This window comes from Brassica rapa, chromosome A05 (genome assembly GCF_000309985.2).
Source record: "Brassica rapa cultivar Chiifu-401-42 chromosome A05, CAAS_Brap_v3.01, whole genome shotgun sequence".
NCBI classification, from domain to species: domain Eukaryota; kingdom Viridiplantae; phylum Streptophyta; class Magnoliopsida; order Brassicales; family Brassicaceae; genus Brassica; species Brassica rapa.
In genome coordinates this window covers 523,371-548,559 of record NC_024799.2, presented here as the reverse complement: position 1 = coordinate 548,559, position 25,189 = coordinate 523,371, and the positions used below count along the sequence as shown (strand labels likewise).

Sequence of the window (25,189 nt, the reverse complement as noted above, 5' to 3'; positions counted from 1 at the left end):
TTCATCATTTTTCATACTCTATAAATAGAGACTTGTTTCATTTTATTTGGACATAGAAAAAAAATATTTATTTTACTAAAATATGTAATCACAAAGGTATTAAATAAAAGTATAAATAAAGTTGATGGGATATGGTGTTGTAGTTTTTTTAAACAAAACCATTGGAGATAATAGAAAGTGAGTAAGTGTTGAATTGTGATGTGGAAGAAAGAGAATGTGATATATAAGAGAGAGAAGATGATGTGGAGTGAAAATAGAGTGTTGTAAACATGCAACCAATGTACATAGTCTAAGGGAGAGATAAGTACTTTCATTTAGACATCCAGAGGCTGGAGTGTTACGGGCCGGTAAGCCGTACTGAGGTTGAACAGTGGGGTAATCTACCTGTTCGTGCTTAAACTTGGCAGATAGGCTAAGTCTGAACCTTTGAAGGATTTGGAACAACACTTTTTGAGCTCTTCTTGTGACCTAAACACATCGATTCCTTGTTTCTTGAATCTTATGGTTACCATTAATGGCTGCCAAACAAGGATCATAAAAGCATCGAATATCCTGAGAACAACAAGGAGCAAGACAAGTACTGCCAATTTAGCGTCAAGTGTGATATTATGATCTCCATTGAAAGAACAAACTTTTTAGGTTATATATATAATTTTTTTTAGTGTTCTAAGGCTTACACATGACATACATACATGCATATATAAATCCTATACTTTGAATTTGTAAAATGAGTGTAAGGAGAGTGACTTCTATCGTGAACATGTGAAGTAAGCAGAAACGTCTGTTATTTCCATTTTGGGGAAAACGTAATTAGTTAAATAAAGTGAACCTTGCATATATGGTATGATGATAGCGTAGATTCAGTGTTACAAAAATAAAAAATAAAAAAATAAAAGATAGCGTAGTTTCAAAATGTTTCTGTGGCATATTTTGTTACGTAATAGACATTTTTTTTTAAAAAAGAAGTGGAGTTCCAGATGAAACCCTTTTCCGTTTCCTGTGTTACTACTATGCATTGCTTCATATTTTAAAAGTAGTTAGAATTTTTCATTTTTATATTCTAAAAGAATTGGTTCAGATTTAACCATCCACTTTCTTTGAGTATCATGTTAACTTTTAAACAGGAGTCATCGTTTTTGAAGAAAGAATCTTCACATTAATGTATTATCTACCAGCCGCTAATAATATAAGAAATTCTATGTCCATATGAGACTTGTGAGAGCATCTTTAACCGATATACCCACTTAAAGTCTCTTAATGTTATGAGATATTTTTTGTCTGTGCTCCAATGGTTGAGTCTATCTTCATCACTTAACTCCTCTGTTTTCGGCGTTTCATAATCAACACAATAATTAGGCTTGGTTCTCTCCAGAGCATGACACCTCAGATTTTAAAATGGATGTGAGATTGACATGTCATCAAATGAAAAAAATTGAGTAACCAATCTAATTATTTTGTACGTCCACGTCAGTTTCGCTCAGCCGTAATGAGAAAAAAAAAATTACGAAGATTACCTATCTCTTCTCCTCCTCCTCTTCCTCTGTCTCCTTCTCTCCTTATGCAATTTTTTTCAGACGTGGGCTGGTCAAACCCCAACCCTTGCAAATGGGACACCGTCCAATGAGACGGGAGCAGCTGCATCACGAGGAACCAGCTCAGACAGAAGGGGATCCGCGGCACTCTCCCTCCAGATCTCCATAAACTCTCCGAGCTTGTCGTCCTCGAGACTCACGTCAGACGGTCAGAGAAGACAGAGCAGCGGCGTCGGGGAAGACAGAGCAACGGAGTCGGAGCCGAGCTCGTCGTCCTTGAGACTCACGAGTCAGACGTCGGAGAAGACAGAGCAGCGGGGTCGGAGCCGAGCTCGTCGTCCTCGAGACTCATCAGACAGACGTCGGAAAAGACAGTGCAGCGGCGTCGGCGAAGAAGAAGAGCAGTGGCGGCGTCGGCGAAGAAGAGCAGCAGCATCGGAGATGGTACTGAAGCGGGACTGATTGACGGCGTAGGTTGAAGAAGAGCTTTGTTTGACAGCTGAATTAGGTTTAATCAATTGGTTTAGTTAATTAACCAATTTGTAATTGTAACCAATTTTTAATTGTAAACCATGTATCCAAATTTCATATCGTAAAGAAATACCAATTTATAATCCGATTTAGTTACAAATAAACTTTTATTTTATTTTTTTTTTAAATAATTAACAGAAGTAAATACTATAAAATTAATAATTTTAAAATAAATAATAACAAAAAATGATATTAAATAATATTTAATGGCAGACAAAAAAGAAAATTACACTATGATATCACTAAAAAACGTTTTTGTCACAAATGAAAAATATAGACTCTAAAGATTGAAATGATCAAAATGTTTCATTAAAAAGTTAAATATACACTTATATCTCTAGGGTTAACTAATTCAAATTTTAGAGTTTAAAGTTAAAAGTGAAGATTTGAGATTGAGATTTAAAATTTTATAAAACAAAAAAATAAATATTAAAAATAAAAAATTTAAAAATAGTTTCAAAAATTATTTTCGAATTACAAAAAGAAAATTTCAAAAAAATAATTATAAAAAAAATTCAAATTTGAAAACATATAATCTAAAACTATAACAAAAATTATTTTTTTTTAATTTTTAAAATTTATTTTAATTTTATTTTTTATATATCTATGGTGTTAGGGTCCTTTTACTTATTAAATGAGATATTTTGGTCATTTTCCTCCTTGTGATCTATTTTTGTGACTAAAAATTGAAAATGATCTATTTAGAAGAATTGCTCTACAAAAAATGCTATATTAATCATAAAAAATTAATCATAAAAAGTAATGCTTATCATTATAGGATAAATTTTTATAATATCTATTAGTGTGTATGCTTTTTGAAATTGTTTAAGCAAATTTGATACACTATCAAGAGCTGCAGAAATTACATTATCAAATTAGATTAATACTAATTCTGTGAAAATACAAAATTTATATAATATCTTTGTCCGCGGCGTAGCTCGGGTATTAACCTAGTAATACTTAATAAAGGTTATCAGAAAAAAAAAAATCTTAATAAAGAATATTAAGTCCACTAAAAATCCCGTCAAGCCCGAGGTTCTCGAAGCCGTTTAATTTCATTACCACTGAAAAAAAAACCACATTGAGGAAATTAGGAAAGTTTAGAAACCCTAATCTGCTATCCTCTGATCAGACCAGACGTACGTACATTGTCGAAAGTTCAATTTTACACTTCAACGACTCGGAATTACTGTATCCCGAGAATACATTCATGTTCTGTTTTCACTTATTGTGCAATTCTTTTTTTGTTATTATTTATGCAAATGCACATCCTCTATTTGAGACTGTTATACACTCCATGATTCAAGTTATAGCTTATAGTTGAACATTGTACGTCCACTTTGAAAATAATAGACATCATCAACTATCTACAAATCTTTAAGTTCAGCGAACAATGATTAATAACCACTGCTTCCTCTAAACTGCATAGCATCTTCGAAGTTCGTGGTCGACCCAGACATTGGAAACTGACTAAAGGAAGTAGTTTGAGTCTCAGGAAAACATGAAGGAGTGACCAGTTGCTGAGAGCAGCTTTCTAATGGAGAAAAGATGGGAGAGTTTGGGATTAGTCCTGTGGGATGATTAAGAAAGGCACTTAGCATTTGTGATGATGCATTGGTAATCCCATGAAAACCGGTTCCTTGAACGTTCATAGGCATAAATTGTGGTAGTGATGGTGTTGTTGCTGCTGCGCCCATATGCATTCCTAGACCCATGGGAGAGTAATTACCCATTGGTAGCATCACAGATGGTTGTATAAATCCATTTCCCATACTCATCATCTGTAAACGATTATTAGGACACGTTAGGTACTATCTAACATCTAAAAAAAATTGTAGCAAAATATTATGATTGTTCATTAGTGTTTACGTTTATAGTTTTCAATTATTTTTAGTGATTTAATCGAGAATCGTTTTTATATCGTAGAATTAAAATTAGCCAAACGCAAAACAAAAGAAAATTTGATAAGAAAAACACTTTAGTACTAAATAGTTTTTTTTTTCTCTGTAGACATGAATGTCCATGAGACTTTACTGGATTGATGTATTATTTTGATTACCTGAACTTGAAGTTGAAGAGTCCTCATATATTTGATCGCCTCGTCCAGCAATGATACCTTATCATCCTATAATATATATAAAACATATATTCAGAAATCTCCACCGAGAGAAGATTAACTCTCTAAGTAAAAATGTAATGTAATTTAATTTTAAGTAATCTCAAACCTTGTAACAGTTAGGTAGTAGATCCTGCAAAGCACGCATTTTCTTGCTGATCTCGTGTCTTCGCTTCTGTATTGCATATTATTTCCATTAGTTTCATTTCATTTGAATTCATAACTTTTTTTTGTTAAGGTGAAATTTCTTGAGTTAATAGTGTATATAATGCTATAGACTCACTCTTTCAGATAACCTATGGACTTCAGTGCTTCGTTTTCTCTTAGCCATAGTCTTTCTTGTTCTCGCAGGAACTCGTGTTTTAGCATCATCTGATTCATCATCCGAACTCTGCATAACAAGAGAAAAAAAAATGAGGATCCAACATATAAAAGAATTAAGAAAAAACTAATGAACCATCAACTTAATCTTACATTACTTAGATAAGTTGTTTCTTCTTCTTCTTCTTCATTGTCTCCACACTTCCTCTTCTTTGAAGAACTACTTAGATCTCTAGAAGTTCCTCGAGAAAGCATAGATGAAGGCGTAAAATACAATTTTGTGGATCTTCCAACAGCTTCAGATTGCTCATCAGGAGGAGCTTTGATAACTTCAACATTCTTTAAACCATTCAAAGAATAACCATTCAACGTTGGTGACTCAAAACGTTTGCTGCCTTTCAAAAGATCTCTCTCTAATTCATTCTTGGAGGGTTTAGTCCTCTTTTTATTATTAGTTTGTTCGTCACTCACAGGAACAACTTGTGTCTCTTCATGATTCTTGATGTTTTTCTTGAAACTCTCATCGTACTCGCTCTCGTACAAATCCAATATCGATTGCCTTCGTTGATTCTGAAAATAGCCGTTGTTGTTGGTTTTTCGACTCTTTGCAAGAATCTGCCCATTTTCGCAAACCAGTTCCATATAATCTTGATCGTTTAATCTGCGAAAAAAGAGTCACGTATATACAAACATCACTTCACGTACGTACCACTTACGTATATAAGTGTATATATGCATATATAAATCTTTAAGTATTTAGATGAAATAAGGAAAAAAAAAACTTACGTTGGTTTTAAGCTCGATGATGGAGAAATCATGTTTGGTTGGGAGGACGATGCACAGAGATTTTTTCCCATCGAAGTAAATTGAACGAAGCTTTTTTTGGTGTTTATGAGTTGCAGAATGGGAGAGATTTAGAATTCACACTTTGGTCTTCTTTCTTGGGGTTCACATGATTCATGAAGAGGTGCATTTACGTATATATATATACTTATATTCCGTACTTGCAACCCTTTTTGTAAATTCTTATTTTAATAAATAAAAAGAAGCATTTATTTCTTTTCTGAAAAGTAGTATACTCGTTACTTTAGGATTGAGTTCTGACGGATAAATTTCATATCTACCGTATTTGTGCCTTCGATATACACTATGCTTTCATAACACAAACAATGGACGCTAGTGAAGGTATATTTGTGCTTGTTAAATGAAGCTTTGAATGCTTTATAATATTTTAAGAAAATCATAACAAGAAGAGGTTCGAATTAACTAGACATTTAGTACGTAGTAAAATTATTTAGTAAATAAAAGAGTACGTGTATATCTCATAGTTATAGGTCTTGATAATATTATTGGAATTGATATGTGGGTAACTGCAGCTATACGTACCTCGACCTCGGATAGTGTGGGAGAAGACAAGAGTGTATGGGTGATAGTGAAAGACAAAGAAAGACTCCCAGAGAGACAACCTTTTATGAGTTTAACTATGACCAACTTCTCTTCTCCACCGCTCCATTTTTCTGTGCTCCAAAAAAAGAAAAAAAAAATCAGATAAAAATAAGGAAAGTCAAATCTACGCTGACAACTTATTATTTTATTTATTTCTCCATTTTAAAATGACAGTAAATGTTATAACTACGGTCTTTTGTTATGAAAAAGTAAATGTTGTGACTATACTGCTGTAAAAACATGTTTTATAAGTTACAAGTAAGGTTATTTCTCTTCACGCCTGATGTTATGATTCGGCTTTTATCATATAGTACTTAACCATAGTCTGTAAAATACTTTTAGATATTTTCTTGTGTAGGTTTCTTAATAACTAAATCTCGAGAATTTACACTTTATGATACTTTTGTCATGATATACATGTATGTATAAAATATATAACGGTGGACCATGCAAATATATAACGGTGGACCATAAAATCTCTTCCGACGATCCTCCAACAATAATGCAACTAATTTCTTCGAAGCCTATATATATATATCTATATATTAATTTAGAGATTTAGGAAAAAATTCACTTTTATTCTACAACATGAAGTTTTATATGCAATGACAAAAAAAAATGTCCAACGTAAACTAATAAATAATTTAAGCGTTTTTTAAAAAAAACTAATAAATAATTTGGGAACCTATATTTCCATTTTTCCATATTCATAAATAATAAATTGTACAGACATGTAAATAGTATGGTCTAGCAAGCAGCAAATAACCATTTAATTTTTAAAATTTCCCCACTATATTTGTTCTTTTGTTCACAGTAGATCTAAGAATGTATCTTCCATGGAAAATAAACAAAATAATTTATAAATTAATTAGAGAGATTAGTGAGCGAATAGTAAAAATACTGCATGGAATTTAACACAGTGATAATGTAGTTGTGCTAGTGAGAGAGACGGGCAAACTCGGGAAAGAGGTCCACGTGAGTGGAAAGAACCTTCACGCCATAAAGATTGGGTCCAATTGTAAAAGCATGTTTAGATGGGACTCACAATTTGGCTTTTTGGCCACCTTCACGTGCACTTCACGTGAAGCCTCGTGATTTATCAACCCCCTTGTGTTATTTTGTCTCCCCCTCCCTCTTTCAGAGTCTAACTACCACCACTCTTGTCGTTTTTTACGTGAAAGAAAGATAAACTCGTCGTTTTGTGCATTATACCTTTACACGACCGCATTACTCCACCCATGTCCTAAAAAACTACTAATATTATTATCTTTTATACGAAAAATGAAAATTCTTTGCGATATTTATAAAGAAAAAATATCATAACTCACAAGTGATAGACCATATATCTGTATAAAGGAAAAAAAAAAACTGGTTTTGTTTTAGTTTAGAGATGTATAAAAATATCATGAGTGATAGTAGGAGAGATAATATGTATTGGTCTAATTATTTTTTGTTGAGAAACCAAAACGTAACCACCATAAAATGAATAAAGGCTGTTGGGTTATAAAGTTGTTTGTAGTGAGTGGTTTGACATAAACACCGAAAAGTATCTCAATACTGAAACGAGGAGGCAAATGAATCTACTTATCTTTATTCACGTGAACTCATGAGACCACTGCACAGAATATATCACCTTGTTTTCTGTGTAAGTTACTAAGAACGGGAAACCAAGACACGCGTCCTCTACTGAAAGTAATCTATGTTTGGGAAGTTTTTTTAAGTGGAGAATGAGCATACGACGTGTGTGATTGATTCTGTGAGACTCACTCGGGGTGGGTCAATCTAACACACATCATCCTTTAAACATTTTGTAACAATCATCTTCAGCTGCATATCTTTCCTCTCGGAGACTGTTAAAACAAAGTCACCGATTAATAAGATTATTGCTTGAAGATGATGATGGTTTAATGATTGATAATTGATTCTTAAGCGCTAGAACAAGGGCTTGCCTCATTGACAGAATTGATTCTTTTTGTCAGCTTTGTCTCGATGCCTCCTTCAAAATGTAAGATGAGTTTTTGGTGTGATGTTCCTGTCAACAAGAGATATATAGCCCCTCAAATTAGTTTGGGCAAAGACTTACCCTCTATCAGTGTTCATCGTACATGATCATGTTTCATATGAGCATATGAAGTTTTACTAAATTAACTGATAAAAAAAAAGAACAATGCCCATGTATTATGAAAAAGAGTTTAGATCCATTAATACAAATGAGAATGTGATTAGAAAATTTAAAACAATAATAAAGATTATAGGCTTTAGTATATTAACCATATACCGAAAATTGAATATTTTGTAACGGGTTAACACATAGATTTTGAGAAAAATTCAAAAAATATAAAATATTATTTTAATGCATAGTTATATCATGAACATGGGCAGACCCATAAAATAAATTGGTATGTAGCACAAATTAAATTTATAACATAACAAAATATTCAAAATAATAGTTGTAATATGTTTTAGAATTTGATTATGGAACAGTTTTTGATTTGAGCTTAAGCACAAAAAGTATGTATTTAGGAACCATAACTATTAGGTATTATTTGATTGATTTTGAAAGAATTATTTGTTAGTGTATTGGTAACGTTGTTCAAATATGGTTGTCATTCAAGAATTCAAATAATTTTTAATTATCATTTTACGTTTTAGCTCATTATTTGTTAACTCTAATTTTAAATTTGTTTGTGGCCTTCTGTTCTACAAAAAAGAGTAAAAAGTAATTACACAAATTTATATTTAATAAAATTACAGGCGTATAACAAATTATAACCGGTCATAAAAAAATAAACACGCAATAACTACGTTACAAAAAAAGAAATAAACGTGGAAAATAAAAATAAAATGAAAAGTTAAAATAAAAAAAGGTGCAGAGAACATCAATATTATTACCATAAGAATTATTAGTAAGTATACATATATATATATATATATATATATACATGCAATTATAATATTTATATATCTACTCTCAACAAATAAATAAGTAAAAACATTAGCAATTGATTTTTACATTGCATGGGGCACACAATCTATAGGAGGCTCAGCAATTAAATTAATAAAACACCAACAAGTTAAAAATTTCTAACATAGTATGGGGCACGTGCCCCACCTACCTTGGCCATAGATCCGCCCATGATCAGGAACTAACATATGATGATGGTCAGACAGGTTTGAAACCTTTGTTTTCAATTTTGTAGGGGTTGACCTTCAGATTTGAGAAAAAATCAAAAAATTTGACAATTTTTTTTATTGCATAGTTGCAACCTTAACAGACATATAATGATGGTCAAAGAAGTTTGAAATGTATGTTGTGTCCGTTTCTCTTGAGAATATATATTTTACAGTGTTTAGTCCACTGATTTAAGTACTATATAAAATTTATTAAATTAAATTTTTAAAAACTATAGTGATGTCTATGTACCATGAAAGAGTTTACAATACATTAATTCAAATTTATAATGTGGTTAGAAGTTATTAAACAGCACTAAAGAATGTAAACTTTAATATATATTGCAATTACCGAAAAACTGAATTTTGTAGGGGTTAACCTTCAGATTTTGAGAAATAATCAAAAAATTTGACAATTTTTTTTATTGCATAGTTGCATCCTTAAAAGACATATGATGATGGTCAAAGAGGTTTGAAATGTATGTTGTGTTCGTTTCTCTAGAGAATATATATTTTATAGTGTTTAGTCCACTGATTTAAGTAGTCTATAAAATTTATTAAATTAAATTTTAAAAAAATATAGTGATGTCTATGTACCATGAAAGATAGTTTACAATACATTAATACAAATTTAGAATGTGGTTATAAATTTTTAAACAGCACTAAAGAATGTAAACTTTAATATATATTGCAATTACCGAAAAAACTCAATTTTGTAGGGGTTAACCTTCAGATTTTGAGAAAAAATAAAAAAAAATTGACAATCTTTTTTTAGTGCATAGTTTCATCCTTAACAGACATATGATGATGGTCAAAGAGGTTTGAAATATATGTTGTCTCCGTTTCACTAGAGAATATATATTTTATAGTGTTTAGTCCACTGATTTAAGTAGTATATAATATTTATTAATTAAAATTTTAAAACCTATTGTGATGTCTATGTACCATGAAAGAGAGTTTACAATACATTAATACAAATGTAGAATGTGTTTAGAAATTTTTAAACAGCTCTAAAGAATGTAAACTTCAATATGTATTGCAATTACCAAGAAAACTCAATTTTTTAGGGGTTAAGCTTCAGATTTTGAGAAAAATTCAAAAAATTTGAGAATCTTTTTTTACTGCATAGTTGCATCCTTAACAGACATATGATGATGGTCAAAGAGGTTTGAAATGTATGTTGTGTCCGTTTCACTAGAGAATGTATTTTTTATAGTGTTTAGTCCACTGATTTAAGTAGTATATAAAATTTATTAAATTAAATTTTAAAAACTATTGTGATGTCTATGTACCATGAAAGAGAGTTTACAATAAATTAATACAAATGTAGAATGTGATTAGAAATTTTTAAACAGCACTAAAGAACGTAAACTTCAATATATATTGCAATTACCGAAAAAACTCATTTTTGTAGGGGTTAACCTTCAGATTTTGAGAAAAAATCAAAAAATTTGAGAATCTTTTTTTTATTGCATAGTTGCATCCTTAACAGACATATGATGATGGTCAAAGAGGTTTGAAATGTATGTTATGTCCGTTTCACTAGAGAATATATATTTTATAGTGTTTAGTCCACTGATTTAAGTAGTATATATATAATTTATTAAATTAAAATTTTAAAAACTATAGTGATGTCTATGTACCATGAAAGAGAGTTTAAAATACATTAATTCAAATGTAGAATGTGTTTAGAAATTTTTAAACAGCTCTAAAGAATGTAAACTTCAATATGTATTGCAATTTCCGAAAAACTCAATTTTGTAGGGGTTAACCTTCAGATTTTGAGAAAAAATCAAAAAATTTGACAATATTTTTTTATTGCATAGTTGCATCCTTAACAGACATATGATGATGGTCAAAGAGATTTGAAATGTATGTTGTGTCCGTTTAACTAGAGAATATATATTTTATAGTGTTTAGTCCACTGATTTAAGTAGTATATAAAATTTACTAAATTAAATTTTTAAAAACTATAGTGATGTCTATGTACCATGAAAGAGAGTTTACAATAAATTAATACAAATGTAGAATGTGTTTAGAAATTTTTAAACAGCTAAAAAGAATGTCAACTTCAATATATATTGCAATTACCGAAAAAACTCAATTTTGTAGGGGTTAACCTTCAGATTTTGAGAAAAAAATCAAAAAAAGTTGACAATCTTTTTTTATTGCATAGTTGCATCCTTAACATACATATGATGATGGTTAAATATGTTTGAAATGTATTTATTGTCCGTTTCTCTATAGAATATATATTTTATAGTGTTTAGTCCACTGATTTAAGCAGTATATAAAATTTATTAAATTAAAATTTTAAAAACTATAGTGATGTCTATGTACCATGAAACAGAGTTTACAATATATTAATACAAATGTATAATGTGTTTAGAAATTTTTAAACAGCATTTAAGAATGTAAACTTCAATATATATTGCAATTACTGAAAAAACTCAATTTTGTAGGGGTTGTTAACCTTCAGGTTTTGAGAAAAAATAAAAAAAAACTGACAATCCTTTTTAATTGCATAGTTGCATCCTTAACAGACATATGATGATGGTCAAAGAGGTTTGAAATGTATGTTGTGTCCGTTTCACTAGAGAATATATATTTTATAGTGTTTAGTCCACTGATTTAAGTAGTATATAAAATTTATTAAATTAAAATTCTAAAAACTATAGTGATGTCTATGAACCATGAAAGACAGTTTACAATAAATTAATACAAATGTAGAATGTGTTTAGAAATTTTTAAACAGCTCTAAAGAACGTAAACTTCAATATATATTACAATTACCGAAAAAACTCAATTTTGTAGGGTTAACCTTCAGGTTTTGAGAAAAAAACAAAAAATTTGACAATCTTTTTTTATTGCATAGTTGCATCCTTAACAGACATATGATGATGGTCAAAGAAGTTTGAAATGTATGTTGTGTCCGTTTAACTAGAGAATATATATTTTATAGTGTTTAGTCCACTGATTTAAGTAGTATATAAAATTTACTAAATTAAATTTTAAAAACTATAGTGATGTCTATGTACCATGAAAGAGAGTTTACAATAAATTAATACAAATGTAGAATGTGTTTAGAAATTTTTAAACAGCTCTAAAGAATGTAAACTTCAATATATATTGCAATTACCGAAAAAACTCAATTTTGTAGGGGTTAACCTTCAGATTTTGAGAAAAAATCAAAAAATTTGACAATCCTTTTTTATTACATAGTTGCATCCTTATGAGACATATTATGATGGCCAAAGAGGTTTGAAATGTATTTATTGTCCGTTTCTGTAGAGAATATATATTTTATAGTGTTTAGTCCACTGATTTAAGTAGTATATAAAATTTATTAAATTAAAATTTTTAAAACTGTAGTGATGTCTATGTACCATGAAACAGAGTTTACAATACATTAATACAAATGTAGAATATGTTTAGAAATTTTTAATCAGCATTTAAGAATGTAAACTTCAATATATATTGCAATTACCGAAAAAACTCAATTTTGTAGGGGTTAGTTAACCTTCAGGTTTTGAGAAAAAAATCAAAAAAATTGACAATCTTTTTTTATTGCATAGTTGCATTCTTAAAAGACATATAATGATAGTCAAAGAGATTTGAAATGTATTTATTGTCCGTTTCTCTAGAGAATATATATTTTATAGTGTTTAGTCCACTGATTTAAGTAGTATATAAAATTTATTAAATTAAATTTTAAAAAACTTAGTGATTTCTATGTACCATGAAGGAGAGTTTACAATATATTAATACAAATGTAGAATGTGGTTAGAAATTTTTAAACATCACTAAAGAACGTAAAATTCAATATATATTGCAATTACCGAAAAAACTCAATTTTGTAGGGGTTAACCTTCAGGTTTTGAGAAAAAATCAAAAAATTTGACAATTTTTTTTATTGCATAGTTGCATCCTTAACAGACATATGATGATGGTCAAAGAGGTTTGAAATGTATGTTGTGTCCGGTTCACTAGAGAATATATATATTTTATAGTGTTTAGTCCACTGATTTAAATAGTATTTAAAATTTATTAAATTAAATTTTTTAAAACTATAGTGATGTCTATGTACCATGAAAGAATGTTTACAATAAATTAATACAAATGTAGAATGTGTTTATAAATTTTTAAACAGCACTAAAGAATGTAAAATTCAATATATATTGCAATTACCGAAAAAACTCAATTTTGTAGGGGTTAACCTTCAGGTTTTGAGAAAAAATCAAAAAATTTGAGAATTTTTTTTATTGCATAGTTGCATCCTTAACAGACATATGATGATGGTCAAAGAGGTTTGAAATGTATGTTGTGTCCGGTTCACTAGAGAATATATATTTTATAGTGTTTAGTCCACTGATTTAAATAGTATTTAAAATTTTTTAAATTAAATTTTTTAAAACTATTGTGATGTCTATGTACCATGAAAGAATGTTTACAATATATTAATACAAATGTAGAATGTGTTTATAAATTTTTAAACAGCACTAAAGAATGTAAACTTCAATATATATTGCAATTACCGAAAAAACTCAATCTTGTAGGGGTTAACCTTCAAATTTTGAGAAAAAATCAAAAAAATTGACAATCTTTTTTTATTGCATAGTTGCATCCTTAACAGACATATGATGATGGTCAAAGATGTTTGAAATGTATTTATTGTCCGTTTCTTTATAGAATATATATTTTATAGTGTTTAGTCCACTGATTTAAGCAGTATATAAAATTTATTAAATTAAAATTTTAAAAACTATAGTGATGTCTATGTACCATGAAAGAGAGTTTACAATACATTAATACAAATTTTGAATGTTTTTAGAAATTTTTAAACAGCTCTAAAGAATGTAAACTTCAATATGTATTGCAATTACCGAAAAACTGAATTTTGTAGGGGTTAACCTTCAGATTTTGAGAAAAAATCAAAAAATTTGACAATCTTTTTTTATTGCATAGTTGCATCTTTAACAGATATATGATGATGGTCAAATAGGTTTGAAATGTATGTTGTGTCCGTTTCACTAGAGAATATATATTTTATTGTGTTTAGTCCACTGATTTAAGTAGTTAATAAAATTTATTAAATTAAAATTTTTAAAAATATAGTGATGTCTATGTACCATGAAAGAGAGTTTACAATACATTAATACAAATGTAGAATGTGTTTAGAAATTTTTAAACAGCTCTAAAGATTGCAAACTTCAATATATATTGCAATTACCGAAAAAACTCAATTTTGTAGGGGTACCTTCAGATTTTGAGAAAAAATCAAAAACTTTAACAATATTTTTTTTTTGCATAATTGCATCCTTAAAAGACATATGATGATGGTCAAAGAGGTTTGAAATGTATTTATTGTCCATTTCTCTAGAGAATATATACTTTATAGTGTTTAGTCCACTAATTTAAGTAGTATATAGAAGTTATTAAATTAATTTTTTTTTAAACTCAAGTGATGTCTATGTACCATGAAACAGAGTTTACAATACATTAATAAAAATGTAGAATATTCTTAGAAATTTTTAAACAGCATTTAAGAATGTAATATATATTGCAATTACCGAAAAAACTCAATTTTGTAGTGGTTAACCTTCAGATTTTGAGAAAAAATTAAAACAATTTGACAATATTTTTATTGCATAGTTGCATCCTTAACAGACATATGATGATGGTCAAAGAGGTTTGAAATGTATGTTGTGTCCGTTTCTCAAGAGAATATATAGTTTATAGTGTTTAGTCCACTTATTTAAGTAGTATATAAAATTTATTAAATTAATTTTTTTTAAAACTCTAGTGATGTCTATGTAGGATGAAAGAGAGTTTACAATACATTAATACAAATGTAGAATGTGTTTAGAAATTTTTAAACAGCATTTAAGAATGTAAACTTCAATATATATTGCAATTACCGAAAAAATTCAATTTTGTAGGGGTTAACCTTCAGATTTTGAGAAAAAATCAAAAATTTTGACAATTTTTTTTATTGCATAGTTGCATCCTTAACATATATATGATTATGGTCAAAGAGGTTTGAAATGTATTTATTGTCCGCTTCTCTAGAGAATATATATTTTATAGTGTTTATTCCACTGATTTAAGTAGTATATAAAATTTATTAAATTTTTTTTTTAAACTCTAGTGCTGTCTATGTACCATGAAGTAAAGTTTACAATAGATTAATACAAATGTAGAATGTGTTTAAAAATTTTTAAACAGCATTTAAAAATGTAAACGTCAATATATGTTGCAATTACCGAAAAAACTCAATTTTGTAGGGGGTTAACCTTCAGGTTTTGAGAAAAAATCAAAAAATTTGACAATCTTTCATTATTGCATAGTTGCATCCTTAACAGACATATGATGATGGCCAAAGAAGTTTGAAATGTATGTTGTGTCTGTTTCACTAGAGAATATATATTTTATAGTGTTTAGTTCACTGATTTAAATAGTATATAAAATTTAATAAATTAAATTTTTAAAAACTATAGTGATGTCTATGTACCATGAAAGAGAGTTTACAATACATTAATACAAATGTATAATGTGTTTAGAAATTTTTAAACAGCTCTAAAGAATGTAAACTTCAATATGTATTGCAATTACGAAAAAACTTGATTTTGTAGACCTTCAGATTTTGAGAAAAATTCAAAAAAATTGAGAATAATTTTTTATTGCATAGTTGCATCCCTAACAGACATATGATGATGGTCAAAGAGGTTTGAAATGTATGTTGTATCCATTTCACTAGAGAATATATATTTTATAGTGTTTAGTTCACTGATTTAAGTAGTATATAAAATTTATTAAATTAAATTTTTAATAACTATAGTGATGTCTATGTACCATGAAAGAGAGTTTACAATATATTAATACAGATGTAGAATGTGGTTAGAAATGTTTAACAGCTATAAAGAATGTAAACTTTAATATATATTGCAATTACCGAAAAAACTCAATTTTGTAGGGGTGTTAACCTTCAAATTTTAAGAAAAAATCAAAAATTTTGACAATCTTTTTTTATTTCATTGTTGCATCCTTAACAGACATATGATGATGGTCAAAGTGGTTTGAAATGTATGTTGTGTCCGTTTCACTAGAGAATATATATTTTAAAGTCTTTAGTCAACTGATTTAAGTAGTATGTAAAATTTATTAAATTTTTGAAAACTATAGTGATGTCTATGTACCATGAAAGAGAGTTTACAATACATTAATACAAAAGTAGAATATGTTTAGAAATTTTTAAACAGCTCTAAAGAATGTAAACTTCAATATGTATTGCAATTACCGAAAAACTCAATTTTGTAGGGGTTAACCTTCAGATTTGGAGAAAAAATCAAAAAATTTGAGAATCTTTTTTTATTGCACAGTTGCATCCTTAACAGACATATGATGATGTTCAAATAGGTTTGAAATGTATTTATTGTCTGTTTCTCAAGAGAATATATATTTTATAATGTTTAGTCCACCGATTTAAATAGTATATAAAATTTATTATATTTAATTTTTTTAAACTCTAGTGATGTCTATGTACCATGAAATAGAGTTTAAAATACATTAACACAAATGTAGAATGTGTTTAGAAATTTTTAAACAGCATTTAAGAATGTAAACTTCAATATATATTGCAATTATCGAAAAAATACAATTTTGTAGGGGGTTAACCTTCAGATTTGGAGAAAAAATCAAAAAATTTGACAATCCTTTTTTATTACATAGTTGCATCCTTAAGAGACATATGATGATGGTCAAAGAGGTTTAAAATGTATTTATTGTCCGTTTCTCTAGAGAATATTTATTTTGGAGTGTTTAGTCCACTGATTTAAGTAGTATATAAAATTTATTAATTTAAATTTTTAAAAACTATAGTGATGTCTATGTACCATGAAAGAGATTTTAAAATACATTAATACAAATGTACAATGTGTTTATAAATTTTTAAACAGCATTTAAGAATGTAAACGTCAATATATATTGCAATTACCGAAAAAAACTCAATTTTGTAGGGGTTAACCTTTAGGTTTTGAGAAAAATATCAAAAAATTTGACAATCTTTTTTTATTGCATAATTGCATCCTTAATAGACATATGATGATGGCCAAAGAGGTTTGAAATGTTTGTTGTGTCCGTTTCACTAGAGAATATATATTTTATAGTGTTTAGTTCACTAATTTAAGTAGTATATAAAATTTATTAAATTTAATTTTTAAAAACTATAGTGATGTCTATGTACCATGAAAGAGAGTTTACAATACAGTAATACAAACGTAGAATGTGTTTAGAAATTTTCAAACAGCTCTAAAGAATGTAAACTTCAATATGTATTTCAATTACCAAAAAAACTCGATTTTGTAGGGGTTAACCTTTAGATTTTGAGAAAAATTCAAAAAAATTGAGAATATTTTTTTATTGCATAGTTGCATCCTTAACAGACATATGATGATGGTCAAAGTGGTTTGAAATGTTTGTTGTGTCCGTTTCACTAGAGAATATATATTTTATAGTGTTTAGTCCACTGATTTAAGTAGTATATAAAATTTACTAAATTAAATTTTTAAAAACTATAGTGATATCTATGTACCATGAAAGGGAGTTTAAAATACATTAATACAAATGTAGAATGTGGTTAGAAATGTTTAACAGCTCTAAAGAATGTAAACTTCAGTATATATTGCAATTACCGAAACAAACTCAATTTTGTAGGGGGTTAACCTTCAGATTTTGAGAAAAAATCAAAAATTTTGACAATCTTTTTTTATTTCATAGTTGCATCCTTAACAGACATATGATGATGGTCAAAGAGGTTTGAAATGTATGTTGTGTCCGTTCACTAGAGAATATATATTTTATAGTCTTTAGTCCACTGATTTAAGTAGTATATAAAATTTATTAAATTTTTGAAAACTATAGTGATGTCTATGTACCATGAATGAAAGTTTACAATACATTAATACAAATGTAGAATGTGTTTAGAAATTTTTAAACAGCTCTAAAGAATGTAAACTTCAATATGTATTGCAATTACCGAAAAAACTCAATTTTGTAGGGGTTAGCCTTCAGATTTTGAGAAAAATTCAAAAAATTTGAAAATCTTTTTTATTGCATAGTTGCATCCTTAACAAACATATGATGATGTTCAAAGAGGTTTGAAATGTATTTATTGTCCGTTTCTCTAGAGAATATATATTTTATAGTGTTTAGTCCACTGATTTAAGTAGCATATAAAATTTATTAAATTAATTTTTTTAAACTCTAGTAATGTCTATGTACCATGAAATAGAGTTTACAATACATTAATACAAACGTAGAATGTGTTTAGATATTTTTAAACAACATTTAAGAATGTAAACTTCAATATATATTGCAATTACCGAAAAAAACTCAATTTTGTAGGGGTTAACTTTCAGATTTTGAGAAAAAATCAAAAAATTTGACAATCCTTTTTTGTTACATAGTTGCATCCTTAAGAGACATATGATGATGGTCAAAGAGGTTTGAAATGTATTTATTGTCCGTTTCTCTAGAGAATATATATTTTGGAGTGTTTAGTCCACTGATTTAAGTAGTATATAAAATTTATTAAATTAATTTTTTAAAAACTGTAGTGATATCTATGTTCCATGAAAGATATTTTAAAATACATTAATACAAATGTAGAATATGTTTAGAAATTTTTAAACAGCATTTAAGAATGTAAACGTCAATATATATTGCAATTACCGAAAAAACTCAATTTTGTAGAGGTTAACCTTTAGGTTTTGAGAAAAAATCAAAAAATTTGACAATCTTTTTTTATTGCATAGTTGCATCCTTAAAAGACATATTATGATGGCCAAAGAGGTTTGAAATGTATGTTGTGTCCGTTTCACTAGAGAATATATATTTTATAGTGTTTAGTCCACTGATTTAAATAGTATATAAAATTTATTAAATTAAATTTTTAAAAACTATAGTGATGTCTATGTACCATGAAAGAGAGTTTACAATACATTAATACAAATGTAGAATGTGTTTAGAAATTCTTAAACAGCTCTAAAGAATGTAAACTTCAATATGTATTGCAATTACCGAAAAAACTCAATTTTGTAGGGGTTAACCTTCAGATTTTAAGAAGAAATCAAAAAATTTGACAATCTTTTTTTTATTGCATAGTTGCATCCTTAACAGACATATGATGATGGTCAAAGAGGTTTGAAATGTATGTTGTGTCCGTTTCTCTAGAGAATATATATTTTATAGTGTTTAGTCTACTGATTTAAGTAGTATATAAAATTTATTAAATTAAATTTTTTAAAACTATAGTGATGTCTATGTACCATGAAAGAGAGTTTACAATACATTAATACAAATTTAGAATGTAGTTAGAAATTTTAAACAGCACTAAAGAATGTAAAGTTCAATATATATTGCAATCACCGAAAAAACTTAATTTTGTAGGGGTTAACCTTCAGATTTTGAGAAAAAATTAAAAAATTAAAAAATTTGACAATTTTTTTTATTGCATAGTTGCATCCTTAACAGATATATGATGATGGTCAAAGAGGTCTGAAATGTATGTTGTGTCAGTTTCTTTAGAGAATATATAATTTATAGTATTTAGTTCACTGATTTAAGTAGTATATAAAATTTATTAAATTAAATTTTAAAAGCTATAGTGATGTATATGTACCATGAAAGAGAGTTTACAATACATTAATACAAATGTAGAATATGGTTAGAAATTTTTAACAGCACTAACGAATGTAAAATTCAATATATATTGCAATTACCGAAAAAACTTAATTTTGTAGGGGTTAACCTTCGAATTTTGAGAAAAAATCAAAAAATTTGACAATCTTTTTTTATTGCATAGTTGCATCTTTAACAGACACATGATGATGGTCAAAGAGGTTTGAAATGTATGTTGTGTTCTTTTCTCTAGAGAATATATATTTTATAGTGTTTATTCCACTGATTTAAGTAGTATATAAAATTTATTAAATTAAATTTTTAAAAACTACAGTGATGTCTATGTACCATGAAAGAGAGTTTACAATACATTAATACAAATGTAGAATGTGGTTAGAAATTTTTAAACAACATTAAAGAGTGTAAACTTCAATATGTATTGCAATTACCGAAAAAACTCAATTTTGTAGGGGGTTATTAACCTTCACATTTTGAGAAAAATCAAAAAAAATTTGACAATCTTTTTTTATTCATAGTTGCATCCTTAACAGACATATGATGATGGTCAAAGAGGTTTGAAATGTATGTTGTGTCCGTTTAACTAGAGAATATATATTTTATAGTGTTTAGTCCACTGATTTAAGTAGTATATAAAATTTATGAAATAAATTTTTAAAAACTATAGTGCTGTCTATGTACCATGATAGAGAGTTTACAATACATTAATACAAATTTAGAATGTGGTTAGAAATTTTTAAACAGCACTAAAGAATGTAAACTTCAATATATATTGCAATTCCCGAAAAAACTCAATTTTGTAGAGGTTAACCTTCAGATTTCGAGAAAAAATCAAAAAATTTGACAATCTTTTTTTATTGCGTAGTTCCATTCTTAACAGACATATGATGATGGTCAAAGAGGTTTGAAATGTATGTTGTGTCCGTTTCTCTAGAGAATATATATTTTATAGTGTTTAGTTTACAGATTTTAGTAGTATATAAAATTTATTAAATTAAATTTTTTAAAAATATTGTGAAGTCTATGTACCATGAAAGATAGTTTAGCATACATTAATATAAATATATAATGTGGTTAGAAATTTTTAAACAACACTAAAGAGTGTAAATTTCATTATATAGAGCATTTAGAATTGAACGATGTCGAGGTACCATATAAGAGAGTTTAGAATAAATTAATTCAAATATAAAATATGGTTTGAAATTTAAAAAAAACATTAAAGATTATAGGCTTCAGTATATTAACCATTTACCGAAAAACTGAATATTTTGTAGGGGTTAACACATAGATTTTGAAGAAAATTAATAAAATATTACAATATGGTTTTAATGCATAGTTGTATCATGAACTAACATATGATGATGGCCGGAGAAGTTTGGAGCCTTTGTTATCTCTGTTTCTCTAGAATAGGGATTTTATTGTGGTTTGTCCAATAATTTGGGGAGCATATGAAGTCTTATAAATTAATCGATAAAAAAAATAGAACGATGCCCATGTACGATATAAGAGAGTTTAGAATACATTAATTCAAATGTAGAATGTGGTTAGAAATTTTAAAAAACCACTAAATATTATAGGCTTCAATATATTAACCATTTATCGAAAAATTGAATATTTTGAAGTGGTTAATACGTAGATTTTGAAAAATATTTTTAAGAAATTACAATATTGTTTTAATGCATAGTTGTATCAAGAATTAACATATGATTATGGTCAGAGAGTTTTGGAACCTTTAAAAACTATAGTGATGTCCATGTACCATGAAAGAGAGTTTAGAATATATTAATATAAATGTAGAATGTGGTTAGAAAGTTTAAAATAACACTAAAGATTATAGGCTTCAGTATATTAACTATTTATCGAAAAGCTGAATATTTTGTAAGGGTTAACACATAGATTTTGAGAAAAATTCGAAAAATATTTCACTATATTTTTAATGCATATTTGTATTATGAACTAACATATGATGATGGTCATAGAGGTTTGGAATCTTTGTTGTCTCCGTTTCTCTAGAATAGAGATTTTATTGTGGTTTGTCCATTGATTTGGGAGCATATGAAGTCTTAATAAATTAACTGATAAAAAAAATATAATGATGCCCATGTACCTTGAAAGAGAGTGTAGAATACATTAATACATTAATACAAATATAGAATTTGGTTAGAAATTTTAAACCAACGCTAAATATTATAGGCTTTAATATATTAACCATTTATCGAAAAGCTGAATATTTTGTAAGGGTTAACACATAGATTTTGAGAAAAAAATTCAAAAAATATTACAATATTTTTTTAATGCATAGTTGTATCAAGAACTAACATATGATTATGGTCAGAGAGTTTTGGAACTTTTGTTGTCTCCGTTTCTCTATAATAGGAATTTTATTGTGATTTATCCACTGATTTAGGGAGCATATGAAGTTTTACTAAATTAACTGATAAAAAATAGACGATGCCCATGTAACATGAAATAGAGTTTAGAATACATTAATACAAATGTAAAATGTGGTTAGAAATTTTTTTTAAAAAAACTAAAGATTATCAGCTTAAGTATATTAACCGTTTACCGAAAAACTGAATATTTTGTAGGGGTTAGCACATAGATTTTGAAAAAAATTCAAAAAATATGACTATATTTTTTTAATGCATATTTATATCATGAACTAATATACAACTATGGTCAGAGAGGTTTAGAGAGGTTTAACATATTTTTTGTCTTTGTTTCTCTAAAATAACGATTTTATTGTGATTTGTTCATTGATTTAAGGAGCATATGAAGTTTTATTAAATTAACTGATAAAAAAATAGAACATCTATATTTTCTCTCTATTGTAAAGGAAAATCAGAAAAAAAAAATAAGGAAAGATAGATCTACTATGACAAGTTTGTTATTTTCTTTCTATTATAAAATGACCGTAAATGTTTTTTATTACCAGGAAAATTCTTAGCTCTAAATCTATATTTTCTCGTAGATCTGAAATTATACTTTAAAATTCAGATTTAAAAAATAATCATTCGTCCCCAAAATGATTGGAACCCAAGGCAATAAAACTAAATTCTTATCACTACTACTAAACTACTAACACTTTGGTGAGTAAATGTTGTGGCAATACTGATGTAAAAACATGTTTTATAAAGAAAAAAAAAACATGTTTTATAACTTTATAAGTTACAAATCTACGGTCATTCCTCTTAACGTCTGATCAGTAAATGTTATTATTTTTTATTATTATTATTTTAAGTAAATGTTTAACTCTAGTGCTTGAGCTTGGGTTTTTGACAACCACGAAGGTGCAATGAGCATGATGAGAGCAATAGTCAACGCAAACTACAGCAAGGTAAAAAGCAAAACGATACAGCGACAAGTAGTAACTCTTAATTAGGGAAGTAAATTAACATCAGTCCTCATAAATAGAAACCTTGCGCAGTTTCAAAATTGCTAATTTGTTCGAGGTTTTGATGGCGTCATCAACTCTTCCAGCGCGAACATATCCATTGACCATGGATCTGAATGTAGACACATCAGGAGGAGACAAGTCTTTGTCTGAACACATGTCCTCAAACAAACCTTCAGCCTCCGACATCATCCCACGCTCGCAAAGCCTAGCGACCACGTTACAATAACACCGAACCATCCTCTTTCTTCCCTGTTGTGACTCGTTGAATGTCTCCATGGCCTTGTTAACCTCGCCAATATCGAACCAGTAGTCCACCATTATGTTAATGGTCTCTGAATCAAAACGTTTGTGTTTTTTCAACATGTTGTGGTACAAGTCCTTAGCATTTACTTCGATCAAGGCCCCAGCCTCAGTTCTCTTGCAATTTTCTAGCAAAATCCTTAAAAGGGTGTTCCCGGTGGTGGCAGGCAAGCTTTCCCAAGTACGGATAGTGCTATAGCACTCCATTGCTTTCTCTTCATTGCCATGTTTGAGCCAATATTCCACAAATATCGTAGCAATCGATTTGAAAACTCCATCATCATCATCATCATCGAACTTCAGCCTATTCGTGTGAAAGTAATCATCAGCATCTTCAGCATTCATCTGATCCAAGCGCCCACGAATCTCAATGAGCATGGGCGTCCAATCATCCGCCGTAGTTAAGCATCTACTTAATCCCACGAATATTCCAGCTTCCTCGTAGCCATAGGCGTGGACCAAGGCTTGAGTCAAAAGACTGAATGTCTCTTTGTCGGGACCGAACCGAGCAGCGTGACGGTAGAGTTGAAGGGCGTCGTCGACACGGCCTAGCTCACAAAAGGCTTTGATCACGTAGTTGAACGAGGCGATGTTAGGGACGATGTTATTCTCGTTGAAGAAGTAATGGAACAGACCGATGCCTTGTTCGAAACGTTTCGCTTGGCACATGGCCCCGATGACGGCGTTGCATATGAGGATGGTGTCGTGGCGACGACTATCGTCTTTCAAGACACAGAGACGAGCCAACTCAACGGCTCCGTCAACATCTGAAAGCTCAATCATCGTCAAGACTCTGTATAGCAGAGAAACCGGACGCCCCTTTACGAGATCCGCCGCCCGGTTTACATCCTCGGACGTCGGGTTCCTGGGAAGCCAGGAGAGGTCTTTTCCAAGCGGGTAGCGTGCCACGGTAGCTGAGGCCACGCCGGTGGACATGTGACGACGATTTGAGAATTGTAGAGACTTTGAGAGGCCAACCACAAGGTTAATGCGGCGGGTTAGGGACATCGCTCCAGAGGTATCGTTTTCAAAGATTTGTATTCGTTCTGATGAACTGTGTGTGTTTGTACTACGCTACTTATACAACGATATGATTAGAGTCCTAGGGTTTATGTATTATGTATATCGATAATTATATTATATTTAGCTCAAAGATATGTCCTTATCTCTTATAGAAAGATTTGATTTATAACCATTTCCTATTTCAATAATTTGATGTTATGGGGAAATATTATATTACCTTGGAATAGATGCAAACTCAAGGATCGATAGTTCAATAATATATTTTCCTTCCTTTACCAACCAAAAAAGAAGGAATGATATAATATCATAAAAATTCATTTTTAATCATTGATATATTTTACAATATAATCGGAAATTTATTATACTAAAGAGGGAAAAACTAAGAAGATATTATACTAGAGAGAGAGAGAGAGAGTAAGGAAGATAATTAATAATCTTGATATTAAAAAAACTTTCTTAAATTATCAAGAAAAAACTACAACCACAATTATGAGCAATACACTAGTATGATTGTCATGAATATAAAATATCTTACCTCGTAGAAATTACAACATAGTCATAGGGTTTCACAGATATAATAATAGAGAGATGCAACAAAAAGACGATTAACTGGGAAATGGATCCTTAAGAGCTTCGGATAATGATGGTCTTAGTGAC

General features: G+C 28.9%; 2 protein-coding genes and 2 long non-coding RNA genes across 5 annotated transcripts in view; 2 read left to right on the top strand and 2 right to left on the bottom strand.

The window, feature by feature from the left end:
* Positions 1-14,455, top strand: part of LOC117134035 — a 28,949-nt gene extending 14,494 nt beyond the window's left edge. The window contains exons 2-3 of the long non-coding RNA XR_004458146.1: positions 9,937-12,029; positions 12,377-14,455. This is a non-coding gene — a long non-coding RNA (uncharacterized LOC117134035). The remainder of the gene's footprint in view (positions 1-9,936; positions 12,030-12,376) is intronic.
* Positions 2,615-8,066, bottom strand: LOC103866414 (transcription factor PIL1). Its single transcript, XM_009144329.3, has 6 exons — positions 5,287-8,066; positions 4,654-5,161; positions 4,463-4,570; positions 4,289-4,354; positions 4,123-4,188; positions 2,615-3,844 (listed from the first exon to the last, which is right to left on the bottom strand). The coding sequence occupies exons 1-6, from the start codon at positions 5,355-5,357 to the stop codon at positions 3,461-3,463; spliced, it is 1,203 nt and encodes a 400-aa protein (XP_009142577.1). The 5' UTR covers positions 5,358-8,066; the 3' UTR covers positions 2,615-3,460.
* A 212-nt stretch (positions 14,456-14,667) lies between the features above and the next one.
* LOC117134034 lies at positions 14,668-21,292 on the top strand. 2 transcript variants are annotated; one of them, XR_004458145.1, is made up of 2 exons: positions 14,668-17,929; positions 18,967-21,292. It is a non-coding gene; the product is annotated as an uncharacterized LOC117134034 (long non-coding RNA). The 2 variants fall into 2 exon arrangements; XR_004458144.1 differs by having other exon boundaries at positions 18,271-19,770.
* LOC103867727 (pentatricopeptide repeat-containing protein At3g60960, mitochondrial) lies at positions 20,397-24,564 on the bottom strand. Its single transcript, XM_009145824.3, has 2 exons — positions 22,161-24,564; positions 20,397-21,542 (listed from the first exon to the last, which is right to left on the bottom strand). Exon 1 carries the CDS (start codon positions 24,515-24,517, stop codon positions 23,210-23,212), a length of 1,308 nt encoding a protein of 435 aa, XP_009144072.1. The 5' UTR covers positions 24,518-24,564; the 3' UTR covers positions 20,397-21,542; positions 22,161-23,209.
* Positions 24,565-25,189: the final 625 nt, after the last annotated feature.

What these genes read in the sequence shown, in the direction of transcription:
- LOC103866414 (XM_009144329.3), bottom strand. Translation starts at nt 5,357, where the DNA reads ATGGGAAAAAATCTCTGTGCATCGTCCTCCCAACCAAACATGATTTCT. An exon ending in TCATCGAGCTTAAAACCAAC is followed by an intron (nt 5,162 to 5,286) that starts GTAAGTTTTTTT and finishes CTTTTTTCGCAG; the next exon opens with ATTAAACGATCAAGATTATA. An exon ending in TACTACCTAACTGTTACAAG is followed by an intron (nt 4,189 to 4,288) that starts GTTTGAGATTAC and finishes TATATATTATAG; the next exon opens with GATGATAAGGTATCATTGCT.
- LOC103867727 (XM_009145824.3), bottom strand. Translation starts at nt 24,517, where the DNA reads ATGTCCCTAACCCGCCGCATTAACCTTGTGGTTGGCCTCTCAAAGTCT.